The sequence below is a fragment of the Lampetra fluviatilis genome, unplaced genomic scaffold (genome assembly GCF_964198595.1).
Source record: "Lampetra fluviatilis unplaced genomic scaffold, kcLamFluv1.1 SCAFFOLD_148, whole genome shotgun sequence".
NCBI lineage: Eukaryota > Metazoa > Chordata > Hyperoartia > Petromyzontiformes > Petromyzontidae > Lampetra > Lampetra fluviatilis.
In genome coordinates, this window is record NW_027620724.1 from 14,149 (window position 1) to 35,949 (window position 21,801).

The 21,801-nt window shown below is 53.3% G+C and overlaps 1 protein-coding gene across 2 annotated transcripts; it reads right to left on the bottom strand.

The window, feature by feature from the left end:
• Positions 1 to 178: 178 nt before the first annotated feature.
• On the bottom strand, positions 179 to 16,391 carry LOC144954307 (uncharacterized). Of its 2 annotated transcripts, XM_078884830.1 has the most exons (6): positions 16,200 to 16,391; positions 11,709 to 12,089; positions 9,444 to 9,818; positions 6,698 to 6,841; positions 5,243 to 5,289; positions 179 to 835 (listed from the first exon to the last, which is right to left on the bottom strand). In XM_078884830.1, the coding sequence occupies exons 1-6, from the start codon at positions 16,309 to 16,311 to the stop codon at positions 725 to 727; spliced, it is 1,170 nt and encodes a 389-aa protein (XP_078740956.1). In that variant the 5' UTR covers positions 16,312 to 16,391; the 3' UTR covers positions 179 to 724. The 2 variants fall into 2 exon arrangements, with proteins under 2 accessions (XP_078740956.1, XP_078740957.1); XM_078884831.1 differs by lacking the exon at positions 6,698 to 6,841.
• Between the last annotated feature and the right edge of the window lie 5,410 nt (positions 16,392 to 21,801).

Genomic DNA, 21,801 nt, shown 5'->3' on the forward strand with positions numbered 1-21,801 from the left:
CCCGATACCCGGCCGGGTACGGGTAGGGTACGGGTACGGCCGGGTACGGGTACCCGTTTGCGACCCTGGTGCGGCCGGGTACGGGTACGGGTAGGCCGTGAGTCACTGGTGAGTAACCGTCTGTCACTCATTTCGGGTAGGGTACAGGTAGGAACGTCTACCCGTACCTGGCCGGGTACGGGTACGGGTACCCATTTGCGACCCTGGTGCGGCCGGGTACAGGTACGGGTAGGCCGTGAGTCACTGGTGAGTCACCGTTTGTCACTCATTTCCCAACGTCTTGTCTCTTCTCACAATTCAAGTTCCTAGAATCAACACACCCGTGCCTGCAACGTGGCTTCATCCCAGAGGTCGCAACCGGGTACCCGATACCCGTACCCTACCCGTACCCGGCCGGGTACGGGTAGGGTACGGGTACGGCCGGGTACGGTACGGGTACCTGTACCCGTACCCGTACCCGGCTGGGTACGGGTACCCATTTGCGACCCTGGTGCGGCCGCGTACGGGTACGAGTAAGGAATCAAAACCCGTTTGTGACCTCCGGCCCACGCACCCACACACCGCGCACCGCACACCGCGTGAACGAACGCTCCCTCCCGATAAAAAACTAGAATAGATTCACGACACAGCAAGCGGACGTACCGAACGAAGCTACCGGCATCGCCTTCGACCGAACCGACTAACTCTCTCTCTCTGTCTCTGTCTCTCTTCGCGCGGGCGGCCCTCAAGCCGAGCGGAAGTTCTCGTAGTTTCCCGCGGGAGGGTGGAGGCCCGTGCGGAGTCGCTGTGGATCCAGGTTGCTGTAGCCGATCTCCTGTGGTCCCAGCGTGGCGTACTGGCGGTGGTGCACAACAACAACAACAATAACGACAACAATGACAACAACAATGACAACAACAACAATGACGACAACAACGACGACAACGACGACAACAACAACAACGACAACAACAACGACAACAACAATGACGACAACGACGACAACAACAATGGAAGTGGTCGTCAGCTGACGGTGCCAGGCTAGGTGCACATCGTCGTCATCGACTCACACTGTGACCCATCGACTCACACTGAGACCCACAGACTCAGCACTGAGACCCACAGACTCAGCACTGAGACCCACAGACTCAGCACTGAGACCCACAGACTCAACACTGAGACCCATAGACTCACACTGTGACCCATAGACTACTCACACTGAGACCCACAGACTCACACAGAGACCCACAGACTCACACTGAGACCTATAGACTCACACTGTGACCCATCGACTCACACTGAGACCCACAGACTCAGCACTGAGACCCACAGACTCAACACTGAGACCCATAGACTCAGCACTGAGACCCACAGACTCAACACTGAGACCTACAGACTCACACTGAGACCCATAGACTCACACAGAGACCCATAGACTCAGCACTGAGACCCACAGACTCAGCACTGAGACCCACAGACTCAGCGCTGAGACCCACAGACTCAGCACTGAGACCCACAGACTCAACACTGAGACCCACAGACTCAGCACTGAGACCCACAGACTCAACACTGAGACCCACAGACTCAACACTGAGACCCACAGACTCAGCACTGAGACCCACAGACTCAGCGCTGAGACCCACAGACTCAACACTGAGACCCACAGACTCAACACTGAGACCCACAGACTCAACACTGAGACCCACAGACTCAGCACTGAGACCCACAGACTCAGCACTGAGACCCACAGACTCAGCGCTGAGACCCACAGACTCAACGCTGAGACCCACAGACTCAACGCTGAGACCCCCAGACTCAGCACTGAGACCCACAGACTCAGCACTGAGACCCACAGACTCAGCGCTGAGACCCACAGACTCAACACTGAGACCCACAGACTCAACACTGAGACCCACAGACTCAACACTGAGACCCACAGACTCAACACTGAGACCCACAGACTCAGCACTGAGACCCACAGACTCAACACTGAGACCCACAGACTCAGCACTGAGACCCACAGACTCAGCACTGAGACCCACAGACTCAGCACTGAGACCCACAGACTCAGCGCTGAGACCCACAGACTCAGCGCTGAGACCCACAGACTCAGCGCTGAGACCCACAGACTCAACGCTGAGACCCACAGACTCAACGCTGAGACCCACAGACTCAGCGCTGAGACCCACAGACTCAGCGCTGAGACCCACAGACTCAACGCTGAGACCCACAGATTCAACGCTGAGACCCACAGACTCAACGCTGAGACCCACGGACTCAGCGCTGAGACCCACAGACTCAACACTGAGACCCACAGACTCAGCGCTGAGACCCACAGACTCAACACTGAGACCCACAGACTCAGCGCTGACACCCACAGACTCAGCGCTGAGACCCACAGACTACACGCTGAGACCCACAGACTCAGCGCTGAGACCCACAGACTCAGCGCTGAGACCCACAGACTCAACACTGAGACCCACAGACTCAGCGCTGAGACCCACAGACTCAACGCTGAGACCCACAGACTCAGCGCTGAGACCCACAGACTCAGCGCTGAGACCCACAGACTCAGCACTGAGACCCACAGACTCAACACTGAGACCCACAGACTCAGCACTGAGACCCACAGACTCAGCGCTGAGACCCACAGACTCAACACTGAGACCCACAGACTCAGCGCTGAGACCCACAGACTCAGCACTGAGACCCACAGACTCAACGCTGAGACCCACAGACTCAGCACTGAGACCCACAGACTCAACACTGAGACCCACAGACTCAGCGCTGAGACCCACAGACTCAACGCTGAGACCCACAGACTCAGCGCTGAGACCCACAGACTCAACGCTGAGACCCACAGACTCAACACTGAGACCCACAGACTCAACGCTGAGACCCACAGACTCAACACTGAGACCCACAGACTCAACACTGAGACCCACAGACTCAGCACTGAGACCCACAGACTCAACACTGAGACCCACAGACTCAACGCTGAGACCCACAGACTCAACGCTGAGACCCACAGACTCAACACTGAGACCCACAGACTCAACGCTGAGACCCACAGACTCAACACTGAGACCCACAGACTCAACGCTGAGACCCACAGACTCAACGCTGAGACCCACAGACTCAACACTGAGACCCACAGACTCAGCACTGAGACCCACAGACTCAGCGCTGAGACCCACAGACTCAGCGCTGAGACCCACAGACTCAACACTGAGACCCACAGACTCAGCACTGAGACCCACAGACTCAACGCTGAGACCCACAGACTCAACACTGAGACCCACAGACTCAGCACTGAGACCCACAGACTCAGCGCTGAGACCCACAGACTCAGCGCTGAGACCCACAGACTCAACACTGAGACCCACAGACTCAACACTGAGACCCACAGACTCAGCACTGAGACCCACAGACTCAACGCTGAGACCCACAGACTCAACACTGAGACCCACAGACTCAACGCTGAGACCCACAGACTCAACGCTGAGACCCACAGACTCAACACTGAGACCCACAGACTCAACGCTGAGACCCACAGACTCAACACTGAGACCCACAGACTCAACGCTGAGACCCACAGACTCAACGCTGAGACCCACAGACTCAACACTGAGACCCACAGACTCAGCACTGAGACCCACAGACTCAGCGCTGAGACCCACAGACTCAGCGCTGAGACCCACAGACTCAACACTGAGACCCACAGACTCAGCACTGAGACCCACAGACTCAGCGCTGAGACCCACAGACTCAGCACTGAGACCCACAGACTCAACACTGAGACCCACAGACTCAGCACTGAGACCCACAGACTCAGCGCTGAGACCCACAGACTCAGCACTGAGACCCACAGACTCAACACTGAGACCCACAGACTCAGCACTGAGACCCACAGACTCAGCGCTGAGACCCACAGACTCAGCGCTGAGACCCACAGACTCAGCACTGAGACCCACAGACTCAGCGCTGAGACCCACAGACTCAGCGCTGAGACCCACAGACTCAACACTGAGACCCACAGACTCAGCGCTGAGACCCACAGACTCAGCGCTGAGACCCACAGACTCAACACTGAGACCCACAGACTCAGCGCTGAGACCCACAGACTCAGCACTGAGACCCACAGACTCAACACTGAGACCCACAGACTCAGCACTGAGACCCACAGACTCAGCGCTGAGACCCACAGACTCAACACTGAGACCCACAGACTCAGCGCTGAGACCCACAGACTCAGCACTGAGACCCACAGACTCAGCACTGAGACCCACAGACTCAGCACTGAGACCCACAGACTCAACGCTGAGACCCACAGACTCAACGCTGAGACCCACAGACTCAGCACTGAGACCCACAGACTCAGCACTGAGACCCACAGACTCAACGCTGAGACCCACAGACTCAGCACTGAGACCCACAGACTCAACACTGAGACCCACAGACTCAACACTGAGACCCACAGACTCAACACTGAGACCCACAGACTCAGCACTGAGACCCACAGACTCAGCACTGAGACCCACAGACTCAACACTGAGACCCACAGACTCAACGCTGAGACCCACAGACTCAACACTGAGACCCACAGACTCAGCACTGAGACCCACAGACTCAACGCTGAGACCCACAGACTCAGCACTGAGACCCACAGACTCAGCACTGAGACCCACAGACTCAGCACTGAGACCCACAGACTCAGCGCTGAGACCCACAGACTCAACACTGAGACCCACAGACTCAGCGCTGAGACCCACAGACTCAACACTGAGACCCACAGACTCAACACTGAGACCCACAGACTCAACACTGAGACCCACAGACTCAGCGCTGAGACCCACAGACTCAACACTGAGACCCACAGACTCAACACTGAGACCCACAGACTCAGCACTGAGACCCACAGACTCAGCACTGAGACCCACAGACTCAACGCTGAGACCCACAGACTCAGCACTGAGACCCACAGACTCAGCACTGAGACCCACAGACTCAACACTGAGACCCACAGACTCAACGCTGAGACCCACAGACTCAACACTGAGACCCACAGACTCAGCACTGAGACCCACAGACTCAACGCTGAGACCCACAGACTCAGCACTGAGACCCACAGACTCAGCACTGAGACCCACAGACTCAGCACTGAGACCCACAGACTCAACGCTGAGACCCACAGACTCAGCACTGAGACCCACAGACTCAGCGCTGAGACCCACAGACTCAACACTGAGACCCACAGACTCACGTCATTCTCTTGTAGAGACGTCTCTTGGTTGGACGCGCGCCGATTGCCTGCTTAGACACAAACACACAAACACACAGACACACAGACACACAGACACACACACAGACACACAAACACACAGACACATAAACACACACAGACACTCACACACACAGCCACACAAACACACAGACACACAAACACATAAACACACACAGACACACAGACACACAAACACACAACACACACAGACACAGCGGTGAACGGGAGACCCACACCGACGCAGCATCAGACACCGAAATCCCACACAGACACCCACAGACTACTCATAGAGACCCATAGACTACTCACACAGAGACTCACGCAGAGACCTACACTATACACTACACTATACACTACACTACACTATACACTACACTATACTATACACTACACTACACTATACACTACACTACACTATACACTACACTATACACTACACTATACACTACACTATACACTACACTATACACTACACTATACACTAAACTACTATACACTATACTATACTATACACTATACACTACACACTATTATACACTACACTATACACTACACACTACACTACACACTACACTATACACTACACTACTATACACTACACTATACACTACACACTACACTATACACTACTATACACTATACACTACACTACTATACACTACACTATACACTACACACTACACTATACACTACACTACTATACACTATACACTACACTACTATACACTACACTATACACTACACACTACACTATACACTACACTATACACTACACTATACACTACACACTACACTATACACTACACTACTATACACTGCACTATACACTACACTATACACTACACTATACACTACACTATACACTACACTATACACTATACTATACACTATACACTACACTATACACTATACACTACACTATACACTACACTATACACTACACTACTATACACTACACTATACACTACACTACACTATACACTACACACTACACTACACTATACACTACACTACACACTACACTATACATTACACTATACACTACACTATACACTACACTACACACTACACTACACTATACACTACACTACACACTACACTATACACTACACTATACACTACACTACACTACACACTACACTATACACTACACTATACACTACACTATACACTATACACTACACTATACACTATACACTACACTATACACTATACACTACACTATACACTACACTATACACTATACACTACACTATACACTATACTATACACTACACTATACACTATACACTACACACTACACTACACTACACACTACACTATACACTACACTACACACTGCACTATACACTACACTACACACTACACTATACACTATACACTACACTATACACTACACTATACACTACACTATACACTACACACGACACTCACGTTTGCACCGACGCACAGCGAGAACGATCCCCACCACCGCAGCCACCACCAACACCGCCACCACCGCCACCACCACCACCACCACCGTCACCAAGACAACACTGGCAGCTGTCACAGGCACGGGTGATGTGGTAGAGCGTCCATCTGAGTCGACCCCACGGAGAGGGGAGAGGGGGCAGTGGACTCACTCACTCACCCACTCACCCACTCACCCACTCACTCACTCACCCACTGACCCACTCACCCACTCACTCACTCACACACTCACTCACACACTCACTCACACACTCACTCACACACTCATACACACACTCACCCACTGACCCACTCACCCACTCACACACTCACTCACACACTCACTCACTATCTCACTCACTCACACTCACTAACTCACACACTCACCCACTCACTCACACACTCACTCACTCACACACTCACTCACTATCTCACTCACTCACACTCACTAACTCACTCACTCACACACTCACTCACTCACTCACACACTCACTCACTTACTCACACACTCACTCACTTACTCACACACTCACTCACTCATTCACTCACTCACACACTCACTCACCCACTCACTCATACACCCACACACTCACTCACTCACACACTCACTCATACACTCACACACTCACTCACCCACTCACACACTCACTCACCCACTCACACACTCACTCATACACACACTCACTCACACACTCACTCACTCACACACTCACTCATACACTCACACACTCACTCATACACTCACTCACACACTCACACACTCATACACTCACACACTCACTCACTCACTCATACACTCCCTCACTCATTCACACACTCACTCACTCACACACTCACTCACTCACTCATACACTCACTCACTCATTCACTCACTCACTCATACACTCACTCACTCACACACTCACTCACTCACACACTCACTCACTCACACACTCACTCACTCATTCACTCACTCACTCACTCACTCATACACTCACTCACTCATACACTCACTCACTCATTCACTCACTCACTCATACACTCACTCACTCATTCACTCACTCACACACTCACTCACCCACTCACTCACTCACACACTCACTCATACACTCACACACTCACTCACTCATACACTCACACACCCACTCACTTACTCACACACTCACTCATACACTCACACACTCACTCACCCACTCACACACTCACTCATACACTCACTCACTCACACACTCACTCACACACTCATACACTCACTACTACTACATATGTAGTAGTAGTAGCTACTACTACTACATATGTAGTAGTAGTAGTTACTACATATGTAGTAGTAGCTACTACATATGTAGTAGTAGCTACTACTACATATGTACTACATATGTAGTAGCTACTATATATGTGGCTGGGCATGCGGGCTACATGACCCAGCCAACGCAGCCTTGCCTGCCGGAGGAGCTCACCGATGGGACTTTGTCCAGATCGTTCGAAGATTTGTGAGCTCCTCACACAATCCAGCCTGCAGGTTAAACCCAGGATGGATCGTAGGCAGGCCAGCCTAAATGTTTCCAACCGGCGAAGATGCTCCATTCGGGGGGTCCACGTTTCGCAAGCGTAGAAAAGGGAGGGAATGACCGTGGCCGAGAAGACCCGAAGCTTCGTGCGGAGCGACAGACCAGGTAGCTTCCACACAGCGTTACGCAACCGATGAAAAGATATTGCCGCTCGACTGATTCGGAGCGAGACCTCTGCTGATAAACTGGAGCCGGCCATGAGCACACTGCCCAGGTATGGGAAACTCTCCACTCTCTCCACAACTGCCCCATCACCGATTGGGAGTTGTGGGGGTGGAGTGTCCGATGGTACAAAACACCCAGGCAGGTGTTTAGTTTTGGTGGGGCTGATGGTAAGGCCCCACCTCTTAGTGGCACGCTCCAGTCTCAGCAGCAGCGTCTCCAACTCCTCTTCTGAATGAGCAGCTATTACCAAATCATCGGCATACATAACGTGGTTGACCAATAGGGAGCCATCCCTTGATCGCACCCGGGCGTCGATCAGCCTCCCATTATATCTGTACCAAATGGAAATTCCCCCAGTACAGCTATTGAAGGCTTCACGAACTACGTGGTCAAAATAGATGTTAAATAATGTGGGAGCCAGAGGACATCCCTGTCGCACCCCAAGGTGTACAAGGAATGGCTCTGACTTCCGGCCACGTAGTTTTACCCACTCACCATCATAAAGGTCCTTAATGATCGTGAGCAGTGGGTCAGGGACTCCATAAGCACAAAGAACAACCCAGAGCCCAGTCCTACTCATGGTATCATAGGCCTTGACCAGGTCAATAAAGCAGAGATGTAGGTCTTTTTGGAATTCCCTACACCTCTGCTGTAGCAGACCGACAGAAAATATGGCATCTGTGCAAGACCACCCTTTCCTGAAACCGCATTGGTGCTCCGCAAGCCTCTCCTCAGCGTGCCTAGCAAGGCGATGTTGAATAATCCTGGCCAGGACCTTTCCCGGCACACTGAGGAGTGAGATGCCCCTGTAGTTGTTACAGTCTGTGCGGTCCCCCTTCTTAAAGAGGGGGACCACCAGGGCATCCTTCCAATCCTGCGGTACCCGTCCAGCGGTCCAGACTGTTGTTCTGATGTCATGTAGGGCTGTCTGTGCACAAACGCCACCCTCCCTCAGCATTTCGCTTGGGAGATCATCTCTGCCCGGTGCCTTTCCTGGTCTCAGACGTACACACACTCACCTTCAGTGACCACGAGCAAAACCTCGTCGCAGCTGAACTCCGTTCTCCCGGCGCACGTCAATCGGCACGCGCACCGATAGCGGCCTCCGTCTGCCGGGACCGCGTCCGCCAACACCAGCGAGACTTTGTCGGTCCCCACAGCGACGGGCGGATACCGGGCCGGGTACTCGACCCCCGACGCGTTAGCCGGCGGGGAGGGACCCGCCAGGTGGAACACCAAGACCCGTCCGCCCGTGGAAGTCACCCTGAACCAGGTGACGGATTCGACGGAGCAGGAACCCTTCGGCAGGGCGGCGGCGACGCGTTGGGGGCCGTCGCACGGCAAGACGACGCTCCGGTGAGGCACGGAGCGGACTTGAGTCGCCATGTCGCACTCTGGGGGGGCGGGGAGAACGTTGGAGCTAAAGCGCACCTGGTGAGGTGGCTGACATCTCAATGTCGAACGCACGGCTCTGCTGTAGAGCAGGCGAGGTAGTCGACGTCGAACTCGCGACCTCCTGTAGACCAGGCGAGGTAGTCGACATCGAACTCGTGACCTCCTGTAGACCAGGCGAGGTAGTCGACATCGAACTCGTGACCTCCTGTAGACCAGGCGAGGTAGTCAACGTCGAACTCGCGACCTCCTGTAGACCAGGCGAGGTAGTCGACATCGAACTCGTGACCTCCTGTAGACCAGGCGAGGTGGCTAACATCTCAACAAAGAGCCCACGACCTCCTGTAGACCAGGCGAAGTAGTCAACATTTCAACAAAGAACCCACGACCTCCTGTATACCAGGCGAGGTAGTCGACATCGAACCCGCGACCTCCTGTACACCAGGCGAGGTAGTCAACATCGAACCCACGGCCTCCTGTACACCAGGCGAGGTAGTCAACATCGAACCCGCGACCTCCTGTAGACCAGGCGACGTAGTCAACATCTCAACATCGAACCCACGACCTCCTGTAGACCAGGCGAGGTAGTCAACATTTCAACAAAGAACCCACGACCTCCTGTATACTAGGCGAGGTAGTCGACATCGAACCCGCGACCTCCTGTAGACCAGGCAAGGTAGTCAACATCGAACCCACGACCTCCTGTACACCAGGCGAGGTAGTCAACATCTCAACATCGAACCCACGACCTCCTGTAGACTAGGCGAGGTAGTCAACATCTCAACATCGAACCCACGACCTCCTGTGTACCAGGCGAGGTAGTCAACATCTCAGCATCGAACCCACGACCTCCTGTATACCAGGCGAGGTAGTCAACATCTCAACATCGAACCCACGACCTCCTGTACACCAGGCGAGGTAGTCAACATCTCAACAAAGAACCCACGACCTCCTGTAGACCAGGCGAGTTAGTCAACATCTCAACATCAAACCCACGACCTCCTGTATACCAGGCGAGGTAGTCAACATCTCAACAAAGAACCCACGACTTCCTGTAGACCAGACGTTGTGTGGATGCGCCGATGCCGGAAGAGCGTGTTGGTATTTACAAGCCCATGGGCTGCACAAAAATCTAGCAGCCTCCTACCGTTGTTATTGAGCTGATCTGGCCCATGCCTTCCAATCACTCCAGACCAGGTGCCAGCATCATGACCAACTCGGGCATTGAAGTCACCCAACAAGATGACTCTGTCCCGAGTGGCCACTTTAGCCAGCACCTGTGACAGGAGGTCATAGAAGGCATCTGACTCATCGGCTCTGCCTGCATCCCTCCATGGATGTTCGTCTTCCGTGGGGGCATAAGTAACCACGACCACCACTCCTCGCCTCCGGTTTGATCGGAAGGCGAGCCCAAAGTAGCCTGGGGCTTACAGCTTCCCACACCTCACCGCCACGCTCCCACGCCCCCTTCATTCTTTTGTTCAGAAGAAGAGCCACACCCTGTTGTTTGGCAGTCTCCTGCCCCGAGTGGAGGACTGTCCACCCCTCATGGTGGCAGGAGCCAGAGCCGGTCCACCGGACCTCCTGAATGCCACAAAGATCCAGGTGGTACCGGTCCAGCTCCCGACAGAGGAGTGGCAGCCTCTCCTCCGCAGTGAGCGTTCGAACATTCCACGTGGCCACCCGCAGTGGCTTTTCGTTGTTTCTGGAGGAGCCCCGAGGGTAAAGATTCAGTCTCCTGGCTCCGCCAAATGGGGTTTGGCCAGGAGACGTCATAAAAGCCTGTCCCCCCGGGGCCTCCGGCACACACACACACGTACGTACACACACACACGTACACACACACACACACGTACACACACACACACACACCCACACGTACACACACTCACCTTCAGTGACCACGAACGACACCTCGTCGCAGCTGAACTCCGTCCTCCCGGCGCACGTCAATCGGCACGCGCACCGATAGCGGCCTCCGTCTGCCGGGACCGCGTCCGCCAACACCAGCGAGACTCTGTCGGTCCCCACAGCGACGGGCGGATCCCTGGCCGGGTACTCGACCCCCGACGCGTTAGCCGGCGGGGAGGGACCCGCCAGGTGGAACACCAAGACCCGTCCGCCCGTGGAAGTCACCCTGAACCAGGTGACGGATTCGACGGAGCAGGAACCCTTCTGCAGGGCGGCGGCGGTGGTGGCGCGTCGGGGGCCGTCGCACGGCAAGACGACGCTCCGGTGAGGCACGGAGCGGACTTGAGTCGCCTTGTCGCAGTCTGGGGGGGCGGGGCGGGGGGCGGACAGGGAGAACGTTGGAGCTAAAGCGCACCTGGTGAGGTGGCTGACATCTCAACGAAGAACGCACGGCTCTGCTGTAGAGCAGGCGAGGTAGTCAACATCTCAACAAAGAACCCACGACCTCCTGTGTACCAGGCGAGGTAGTCAACATCTCAGCATCGAAGCCACGACCTCCTGTGTACCAGGCGAGGTAGTCAACATCTCAACAAAGAACCCACGACCTCCTGTAGGCCAGGCGAGGTAGTCAAGATCGAACCCACGACCACCTGTGCACCAGGCGAGGTAGTCAACATCTCAATAAAGAACCCACGACCTCCTCTAGACCAGGCGAGGTAGTCAACATCGAACCCGCGACCTCCTGTACACCAGGCGAGGTAGTTAACATCTCAGCATCGAACCCACGACCTCATGTAGACCAGGCGAGGTTGTCAACAGGGAACCCGTGACCTCCTGTAGACCAGGCGAGGTAGTCAACATCTCAATCTAGCCACAGCACCAGCAGGGTCTGTCCCGTGACCTCCTCCTCCTGCACATAGCCTGGCACAGCAGTATGGGTGAGTGGATGGGTGGGCGGGTGGGTGGGTGAGTGGGTGGGTGGGTGAGTGGGTGAGTGGGTGGGTGAGTGAGTGGGTGGATGGGTCAGTGGGTGGGTGGGTGAGTGGGTGGGTGGGTGAGCGGATGGGTGAGTGGGTGGGTGGGTGAGTGGGTGGGTGAGCGGGTGGGTGGGTGAGTGAGTGAGTGGGTGGGTGGGTGGGTGGGTGAGTGGGTGGGTGGGTGAGTGGGTGAGTGGGTGAGTGGGTGGGTGCGTGGGTGCGTGGGTGAGTGAGTGGGTGGATGGGTAAGTGGGTGGGTGGGTGAGCGGGTGCGTGGGTGAGTGGGTGGGTGAGTGGGTGGGTGAGTGGGTGAGTGGGTGGGTGAGTGAGTGGGTGAGTGAGTGGGTGGATGGGTCAGTGGGTGGGTGGGTGAGTGGGTGGGTGGGTGAGCGGATGGGTGAGTGGGTGGGTGGGTGAGTGGGTGGGTGAGCGGGTGGGTGGGTGAGTGGGTGAGTGGGTGAGTGGGTGGGTGAGTGGCTGGGTGAGTGAGTGGATGAGTGAGTGGATGGATGGGTCAGTGGGTGGGTGGGTGAGTGGGTGAGTGGGTGAGTGGGTGGGTGAGCGGGTGGATGGGTAAGTGGGTGAGTGGGTGGGTGGGTGAGCGGGTGCGTGGGTGAGTGGTTGGGTGAGCGGGTTGGTGGGTGAGTGGGTGGGTGAGTGGGTGGGTGAGTGGGTGAGTGAGGTGGGTGGGTGGGTGAGTGGTTGGGTGAGCGGGTGGGTGGGTGGGTGAGTGAGTGAGTGGGTGGGTGGGTGAGTGAGTGGGTGGATGGGTAAGTGGGTGAGTGGGTGGGTGGGTGAGCGGGTGGGTGAGCGGGTGGGTGGGCGGGTGGGTGGTGGGTGGATGGTGGGTGAGTGTACATGTGTATTTCTATGTGTATGTCTATGTATGTGTGTGTGTGTATGTGTGTGTGTACATGTGTGTGTGTGTGTACATGTGTGTGTGTGTGTACATGTGTGTGTGTGTACATGTGTGTGTGTGTGTACATGTGTGTGTGTGTACGTGTGTGTGTGTGTGTACATGTGTGTGTGTACATGTGTGTGTGTGTGTACATGTGTGTGTGTGTGTGTACATGTGTGTGTGTGTGTGTACATGTGTGTGTGTGTGTACATGTGTGTGTGTGTACGTGTGTGTGTGTGTACATGTGTGTGTGTACATGTGTGTGTGTGTGTACATGTGTGTGTGTGTGTGTACATGTGTGTGTGTGTGTACATGTGTGTGTGTGTGTACATGTGTGTGTGTGTACATGTGTGTGTGTGTGTACATGTGTGTGTGTGTGTACATGTGTGTGTGTACATGTGTGTGTGTACATGTGTGTGTGTGTACGTGTGTGTGTGTGTACATGTGTGTGTGTACATGTGTGTGTGTACATGTGTGTGTGTGTGTGTACATGTGTGTGTGTGTGTGTACATGTGTGTGTGTGTGTACATGTGTGTGTGTGTACGTGTGTGTGTGTGTACATGTGTGTGTGTACATGTGTGTGTGTGTGTGTACATGTGTGTGTGTGTGTGTACATGTGTGTGTGTGTGTGTACATGTGTGTGTGTGTGTACATGTGTGTGTGTGTACATGTGTGTGTGTGTGTACATGTGTGTGTGTGTACATGTGTGTGTGTGTGTACGTGTGTGTGTGTACATGTGTGTGTGTGTGTACATGTGTGTGTGTGTGTACATGTGTGTGTGTGTACATGTGTGTGTGTGTGTACATGTGTGTGTGTGTGTACATGTGTGTGTGTGTACATGTGTGTGTGTGTGTACATGTGTGTGTGTGTGTACATGTGTGTGTGTGTGTACATGTGTGTGTGTGTGTCTGTGTGTGTGTACGTGTGTGTAGTGGGGAGCGGTGGTGCAGCGGTTAGCGCGACGCTGCGCTACGAAACTGGCGACCCGGGTTCGATTCCCGCTCATGGCCAACACCAGTGACGATTATCTGAACTGGTCCCGGGCCTCCCCTAGGTCGACTCAGCCTCAAATGAGTACGTGGTGTGTAAGCATCGTCACCGGGGAGACAAAGGCGGTCGGGCGTGGTGCTGGCCACCCACCCCCTCGTGTGCCGTGCCGGCCTTCATAGGTGCTCGCTAACAGCACTTGCCTCTACAGTCTGTTAAGGCTACACGGGGGATCTTTATCTTTGTGTGTGTGTGTGTGCATGTTGTGTGCGTGTACCAAGGTCGTCAATAAATTGCTATTTAAATAAATAATTGCCGCGCTATTTAAATAAAAACAACGATTTGCTAAATATTGGCCACAAGATCAGGACTCGTCTGCACGTAAATCAACGCGCAGATTTTTGTCGATGTGATTGTGGTCGCGGTTTTACTTTACGAATCCCTAATCTCTGCCATTGCATACAATGAAACAGGAAAAGTTAAAAAAAAAAGTTCAAACAGAGCAATGCAATACAATAAACTATTAGGCATTATTGTCGAAAAAATGTATTAAAAGTCCATCCCATGCGTTAGCGAATTTTTAAATATTCTAGGAAGAAAATTAGTTATATTTTTCTGGGCTGAGACCCCCTGAAAGATTTCCTGCCCCCCAAAGTTGACCCCATGACCACGAACTTGACGTGTACGCTGGGTGAGTGAGTGGGTTGGGTAGGTGAGTGAGTGGGTGGGTGGGTGAGTGGGTGGGTGGGTGCGTGAGTGAGTGGGTGGGTAGGTGAGTGGGTGAGTGGGTGGGTGAGTGGGTGAGTGGGTGGGTGGGTGGGTGAGTGGGTGAGTGAGTGGGTTGGGTAGGTGAGTGGGTGAGTGGGTGGGTGAGTGGGTGAGTGGGTGGGTGGGTGGGTGAGTGGGTGAGTGAGTGGGTGGGTGGGTGAGTGGGTGAGTGGGTGAGTGAGTGGGTTGGGTAGGTGAGTGGGTGAGTGGGTGGGTGAGTGGGTGAGTGGGTGGGTGGGTGGGTGGGTGAGTGGGTGAGTGAGTGGGTGGGTGGGTGAGTGGGTGAGTGGGTGAGTGAGTGGGTTGGGTAGGTGAGTGGGTGAGTGGGTAGGTGAGTGGGTGAGTGGGTGAGTGAGTGGGTGAGTGGGTGAGTGAGTGGGTGGGTGAGTGAGTGAGTGAGTGGGTGGGTGGGTGGGTGAGTGGGTAAGTGAGTGGGTGAGTGAGTAGCTGAGTGGGTGGGTGAGTGATTGAGTGGGTGGGTGAGTGGGTGAGTGAGTGAGTGAGTGGGTGGGTGGGTGGGTGAGTGAGTGAGTGGGTGAGTGGGTGGGTGAGTGAGTGGGTGAGTGGGTGAGTGGGTGGGTGAGTGGGTGGGTGAGTGAGTGGGTGGGTGAGTGAGTGAGTGGGTGGGTGAGTGGGTGAGTGAGTGAGTGAGTGGGTGAGTGAGTGAGTGGGTGGGTGAGTGAGTGACTGAGTGGGTGGGTGAGTGGGTGGGTGAGTGAGTGAGTGGGTGGGTGGATGAGTGAGTGAGTGGGTGGATGAGTGAGTGAGTGGGTGGGTGAATCAGTGAGTGGGTGGGTGAGTGAGTGGTGTGTGTGTGTGGCGAGCTGAACCCCCACCAGTACCTTGTGCCTGTGTGAGTGCTGCTAGAGGCATCAGCATCATCAGCAGCATCATCAGCATCATCGTCGTCGTCGTGATGAACCAGGTGACTGTCAGCCCCACGCCGACCTCCATTGACCCCCTCGACTCCGAGCGACTCAACGGGACCCAACGCGGGCACGAACTACCTCGTGGAGCAGAGGGGGAGGGGCTAGAGAGGGGGGAGGGGCTAGAAAGGGGGAGGGGTTAGGGGGGGCGGGACTAGAGGGGGAGGAGCTAGAGGGGGGAGGGGCTAGAAGGGGCGGGGCTAGAGGGGGGAGGGGCTAGAGAGGGAGGGGCCTCTGGGTCTCTGTAGGTGACTATGGGTGACTATGGGTGTCTATGGGTGACTATGGGTCTCTGTGGGTGTCTATGGGTCTCTGTGGGTGTCTATGGGTGACTATGGGTCTCTGTGGGTGTCTATGGGTCTCTGTGGGTGTCTGTGGGTCTCTATGGGTCTCTGTGGGTGTATATGGGTCTTTATGGTTGTATATGGGTCTCTGTGGGTGTCTATGGGTCTCTGTGGGTGTCTATGGGTCTATGTGGGTGTCTATGGGTCTCTGTGGGTGTATATGGGTCTCTGTGGGTGTATATGGGTCTCTGTGGGTGTCTATGGGTGTCTATGGGGTCTCTGTGGGTGTATATGGGTGTCTATGGGTGTCTATGGGTCTCTGTGGGTGTCTATGGGTGTCTATGGGGTCTCTGTGGGTGTCTATGGGTGTCTATGGGTGACTATGGGTCTCTGTGGGTGTCTATGGGTCTCTGTGGGTGTTTAGAGCCTTGTCTCACATGGTGTTGGACCAGATGACGCCAAAAGGCGCACAACTCAAAGGCAATGCACCATCAGAGTATGAGAGCTCGGGATGAAGCATTTACATCATTGAAACCTCATTTGCCAGTAAAAAAGCTGTCTCGGGTGTGGACCAATCAACTTCAAGGACCATGTGAGACTAGGCTCTAAGGAAAGCTGTCTCGGGTGTGGACCAATCAACTTCAAGGACCGTGTGAGACTAGGCTCTAAGGAAAGCTGTCTCGGGTGTGGACCAATCAACTTCAAGGACCATGTGAGACTAGGCTCTAAGGAAAGCTGTCTCGGGTGTGGACCAATCAACTTCAAGGACCATGTGAGACTAGGCTCTAAGGAAAGCTGTCTCGGGTGTGGACCAATCAACTTCAAGGACCATGTGAGACTAGGCTCTAAGGAAAGCTGTCTCGGGTGTGGACCAATCAACTTCAAGGACCATGTGAGACTAGGCTCTAAGGAAAGCTGTCTCGGGTGTGGACCAATCAACTTCAAGGACCATGTGAGACTAGGCTCTAAGGAAAGCTGTCTCGGGTGTGGACCAATCAACTTCAAGGACCATGTGAGACTAGGCTCTACGGAAAGCTGTCTCGGGTGTGGACCAATCAACTTCAAGGACCATGTGAGACTAGGCTCTAAGGAAAGCTGTCTCGGGTGTGGACCAATCAACTTCAAGGACCATGTGAGACTAGGCTCTAAGGAAAGCTGTCTCGGGTGTGGACCAATCAACTTCAAGGACCATGTGAGACTAGGCTCTAAGGAAAGCTGTCTCGGGTGTGGACCAATCAACTTCAAGGACCATGTGAGACTAGGCTCTAAGGAAAGCTGTCTCGGGTGTGGACCAATCAACTTCAAGGACAGTGCACATACATTATCAGAGTTATGTTTTTTGTTTGCATTATGACTGCAGGTATTGTGGTCTATGCAAACATGACTCCTTGTAAAAAAAGGTGTCAGTTTTGTTGCCAGATAGAAGGGTAAAAAAACAATTATCATATTTTTTACTGGCAAATGAGGTTCCAAAGGGTTTTGATTCCTTACCCGTACCCGATACCCGACTACCTGTACCCGGCCGGGTACGGGTACCGGGTACCCGATTGCGACCTCTGGGATGAAGCCATGTTGCAGGCGCGGGTGGGTTGATTCTAGGAATCATATTCTTATGTTTTTTCGGTAAAGTCACGTAGGTAAAACATCAAAATTAATGAAAATAAAATAAAATAAAAACAAAAATCACGACGTTTCGGAGGCAACACAAGTCTCCGTCGTCAGGTGGGACCGTCACAGCCGAATTAGCTGCATCACTTGATCAAGTGATGCAGCTAATTCGGCTGTGACGGTCCCACCTGATGACGGAGACTTGTGTTGCCTCCGAAACGTCGTGATTTTTGTTTTTATTTTATTTTATTTTCATTAATTTTGATGTTTTACCTACGTGACTTTACCGAAAAAACATAAGAATATGATTCCTTGCAGTCACGAAAGCTTCCAATCTAGAATTGAGTCTAGGAACTTGAATTGTGAGAAGAGACAAGACGTTGGGAAATGAGTGACAAACGGTGGCTCACCAGTGACTCACGGCCTACCCGTACCCGTGTAGTAGTGTATACTGTAGTGTATAGTGTAGTGTATAGTGTAATGTAGATTAGTGTAGTGTGTAGTGTAGTGTATAGTAGTGTATAGTGTAGTGTGTAATGTAGTGTATAGTGTAGTGTATAGATTAGTGTATAGTAGTGTAGTGTATAGTGTAGTGTGTAGTGTAGTGTATAGTAGTATATAGTGTAGTGTATAATGTAGTATATAGTGTATAGTGTAGTGTATAGTGGTGTATAGTAGTATATATTGTATAGTGTAGTGTATAGTGTAGTATATAGTGTATAGTGTAGTGTATAGTGTAGTATATAGTGTATAGTGTAGTGTAGTGTATAGTGTGTAGTGTATAGTGTAGTATAGTATATAGTGTGTAGTGTAGTATATAGTGTATAGATTAGTGTATAGTGTAGTGTGTAGTGTATAATGTAGTATATAGTGTATAGTGTAGTGTGTAGTGTGTAGTATATAATGTAGTATATAGTGTATAATGTAGTATATAGTGTATAGTGTAGTGTATAGTGTATAGTGTAGTATATAGTGTATAGTGTAGTGTATAGTGTAGTGTATAATGTAGTATATAGTGTATAGTGTAGTGTAGTGTATAGTGTAGTGTTGTGTAGTGTATAGTGTAGTATAGTATATAGTGTGTAGTGTAGTATATAGTGTATAGATTAGTGTATAGTGTATAGTGTAGTGTGTAGTGTATAATGTAGTATGTAGTGTATAGATTAGTGTATAGTGTAGTGTATAGTGTATCGTGTAGTATAGTATATAGTGTGTAGTGTATAATGTAGTATATAGTATATAGTGTGTAGTGTATAATGTAGTATATAGTGTATAGTGTAGTGTATAGTGTATAGTGTAGTGCATAGTGTAGTGTATAGTGTATTGTGTAGTGTGTAGTGTATAATGTAGTATATAGTGTATCGTGTAGTGTATAGTGTATAGTGTAGTGTATAGTGTGTAGTGTATAATGTAGTATATAGTGTATAGTGTAGTGTATAGTGTATAGTGTAGTGTATAGTGTATAGTGTAGTGTATAATGTAGTGTATAGTGTATAGTGTAGTGTATAGTGTAGTGTATAGTGTAGTGTATAGTGTATAGTGTAGTGTATAGTGTAGTGTATAGTGTAGTGTATAGTGTATCGTGTAGTATACTACTTCGTCCCACCAGTGTGATGGAGAGTAAATCCACAACATTCACAATTCCAGCAGTGCCACTTTTCGCCGGGAATTACATCATCCAACATCTGTCGAGCGATTTGCAAAAATGGGGAAGCAATCCACCTGCTTCCTGTAGCACCAGCAGCAGCATCATCAGCATCATCAGCATCATCAGCATCATCAGCATCATCAGCATCATCAGCATCATCAGCATCATCAGCAGCAGAAAGACATCGTCCCCTGTCACCTGAACTCATCCGCGGCTTTCGCCGGAGAAAGGACACGGCTGCCGCAGTTCACCGTGACCCCCCCCCCCCCCCACCCACTCCGCCCTTCACTTGAGAAAGAAAACAACAGCCCCCCCCCCCCAAAGATCACCGGAGCGGCGTTCCGTGCGGAGAATCAAAAGTGGAGAAGTTGGGGGGGGGGGGGGGGGTGGGGGTCCGCCATAGGTGGAGCGTCTTGTCAGCAGAGGTCGCAAACGGGTTTTGATTCCTTACCCGTACCCGGCCGCACCAGGGTCGCAAACGGGTACCTGTACCCGGCCGTACCCGTACCCTACCCGTACCCGGCCGGGTACAGGTAGCCGTTCCCTACCCATACCCTACCCGAAATGAGTGACAAACGGTGACTCACCAGTGACTCACGGCCTACCCGTACCCGGCCGCACCAGGGTCACAAACGGCTACCCATATCCGGCCGGGGTACGGGTAGCCGGGTATCGGGTAGGGTACGGGTATCGGGTACCCGGTTGCGACCTCTGCTTGTCAGCCGGTTTAGCGCGGCGTTGCTATGGCAGTTCCCTCTGTCGCTTCCCCAACACCCACCCGGCAGTGACACGTTCTTGATTTACAAACACGTGCAGAGAGGCTGGTTGTGTAATCGTCGCGGATTGCGGAACAAACCCTGCGGTAAACCCGACTAAGCTCCGCACAACGGCCACGGATTTTTTTGGGGGGGGAGGGTGGGTCGGCCAATTTCGCGTTCGCCGCGTGACGCAGATACCGCACGGACATCCAGCATCGATCGACACCGAGGTGGTTGTGGCTTTCAGGCAGAGGTCGCAACCGGGGGGGTTCCCGATACCCGTACCCTACCCGATACCCGGCTACCCGTACCCGGCCGGGTACGGGTACGGGTAGCCGTTTGCGACCCTGATGCGGCCGGGTACTGGTAGGCCGTGAGTCACTGGGTGAGTAACCGTTTGTCACATTTCCCAACGTCTTGACTCTTCTCACAATTCAAGTTCCTAGAATCAACCCACCCGTGCCTGCAACATGGCTTCATCCCAGAGGTCGCAATCGGGTACCCGATACCTGTACCCTACCCGATACCCGGCTACCCGTACCCGGCCAGGTACGGGTAGCTGGGTAGCCGTTTGCGACCCTGGTGCGGCCGGGTACGGGTACGGGTAGGCCGTGAGTCACTGGTGAGTAACCGTTTGTCACTCATTTCGGGTAGGGTACGGGTAGGGAACGGCTACCCGTACCCGGCTGGGTACGGGTAGCCGGGTATCGGGTAGGGTACGGGTACGGCCGGGTACGGGTACCCATTTGCGACCCTGGTGCGGCCGGGTACGGGTACGGGTAAGTAATCAAAACCCGTTTGCGACCTCTGGCGGGCGGGCGGGCAGGGTGGCGGGTCGGCCAATTTCGCGCTCACCACGTGACGCAGATACCGCACGGACGTCCAGCATCGATCGACGCCGTGGTGGTTGTGGCTTTACATTGGCCTGGGCACGCAAACGCCGCGAACGGTCCCTCGAACGCGCGACCCGAAAAACGACGGCGTCACTCGGATGCGCGTAAGGCACGAATCCCGGCAAGGAGCAAACTCCCAGCGGCAGGCGCTGTTTGAAGCCCCATGGGGAGGCAGTGAAATTGGCCGCTTGCGGCTCAGCCCTTCGCTCTTGCCGGTACGGCCCTCGATGGTGGCCGGGTGCTTTGTCGTTGAGGGTCGGGGGCGAGGCCTTCAACGACCCCGCCCCCCCCCCTCCTGCGTCCAGTCTAAGGCTCTGTGGGCCGCCT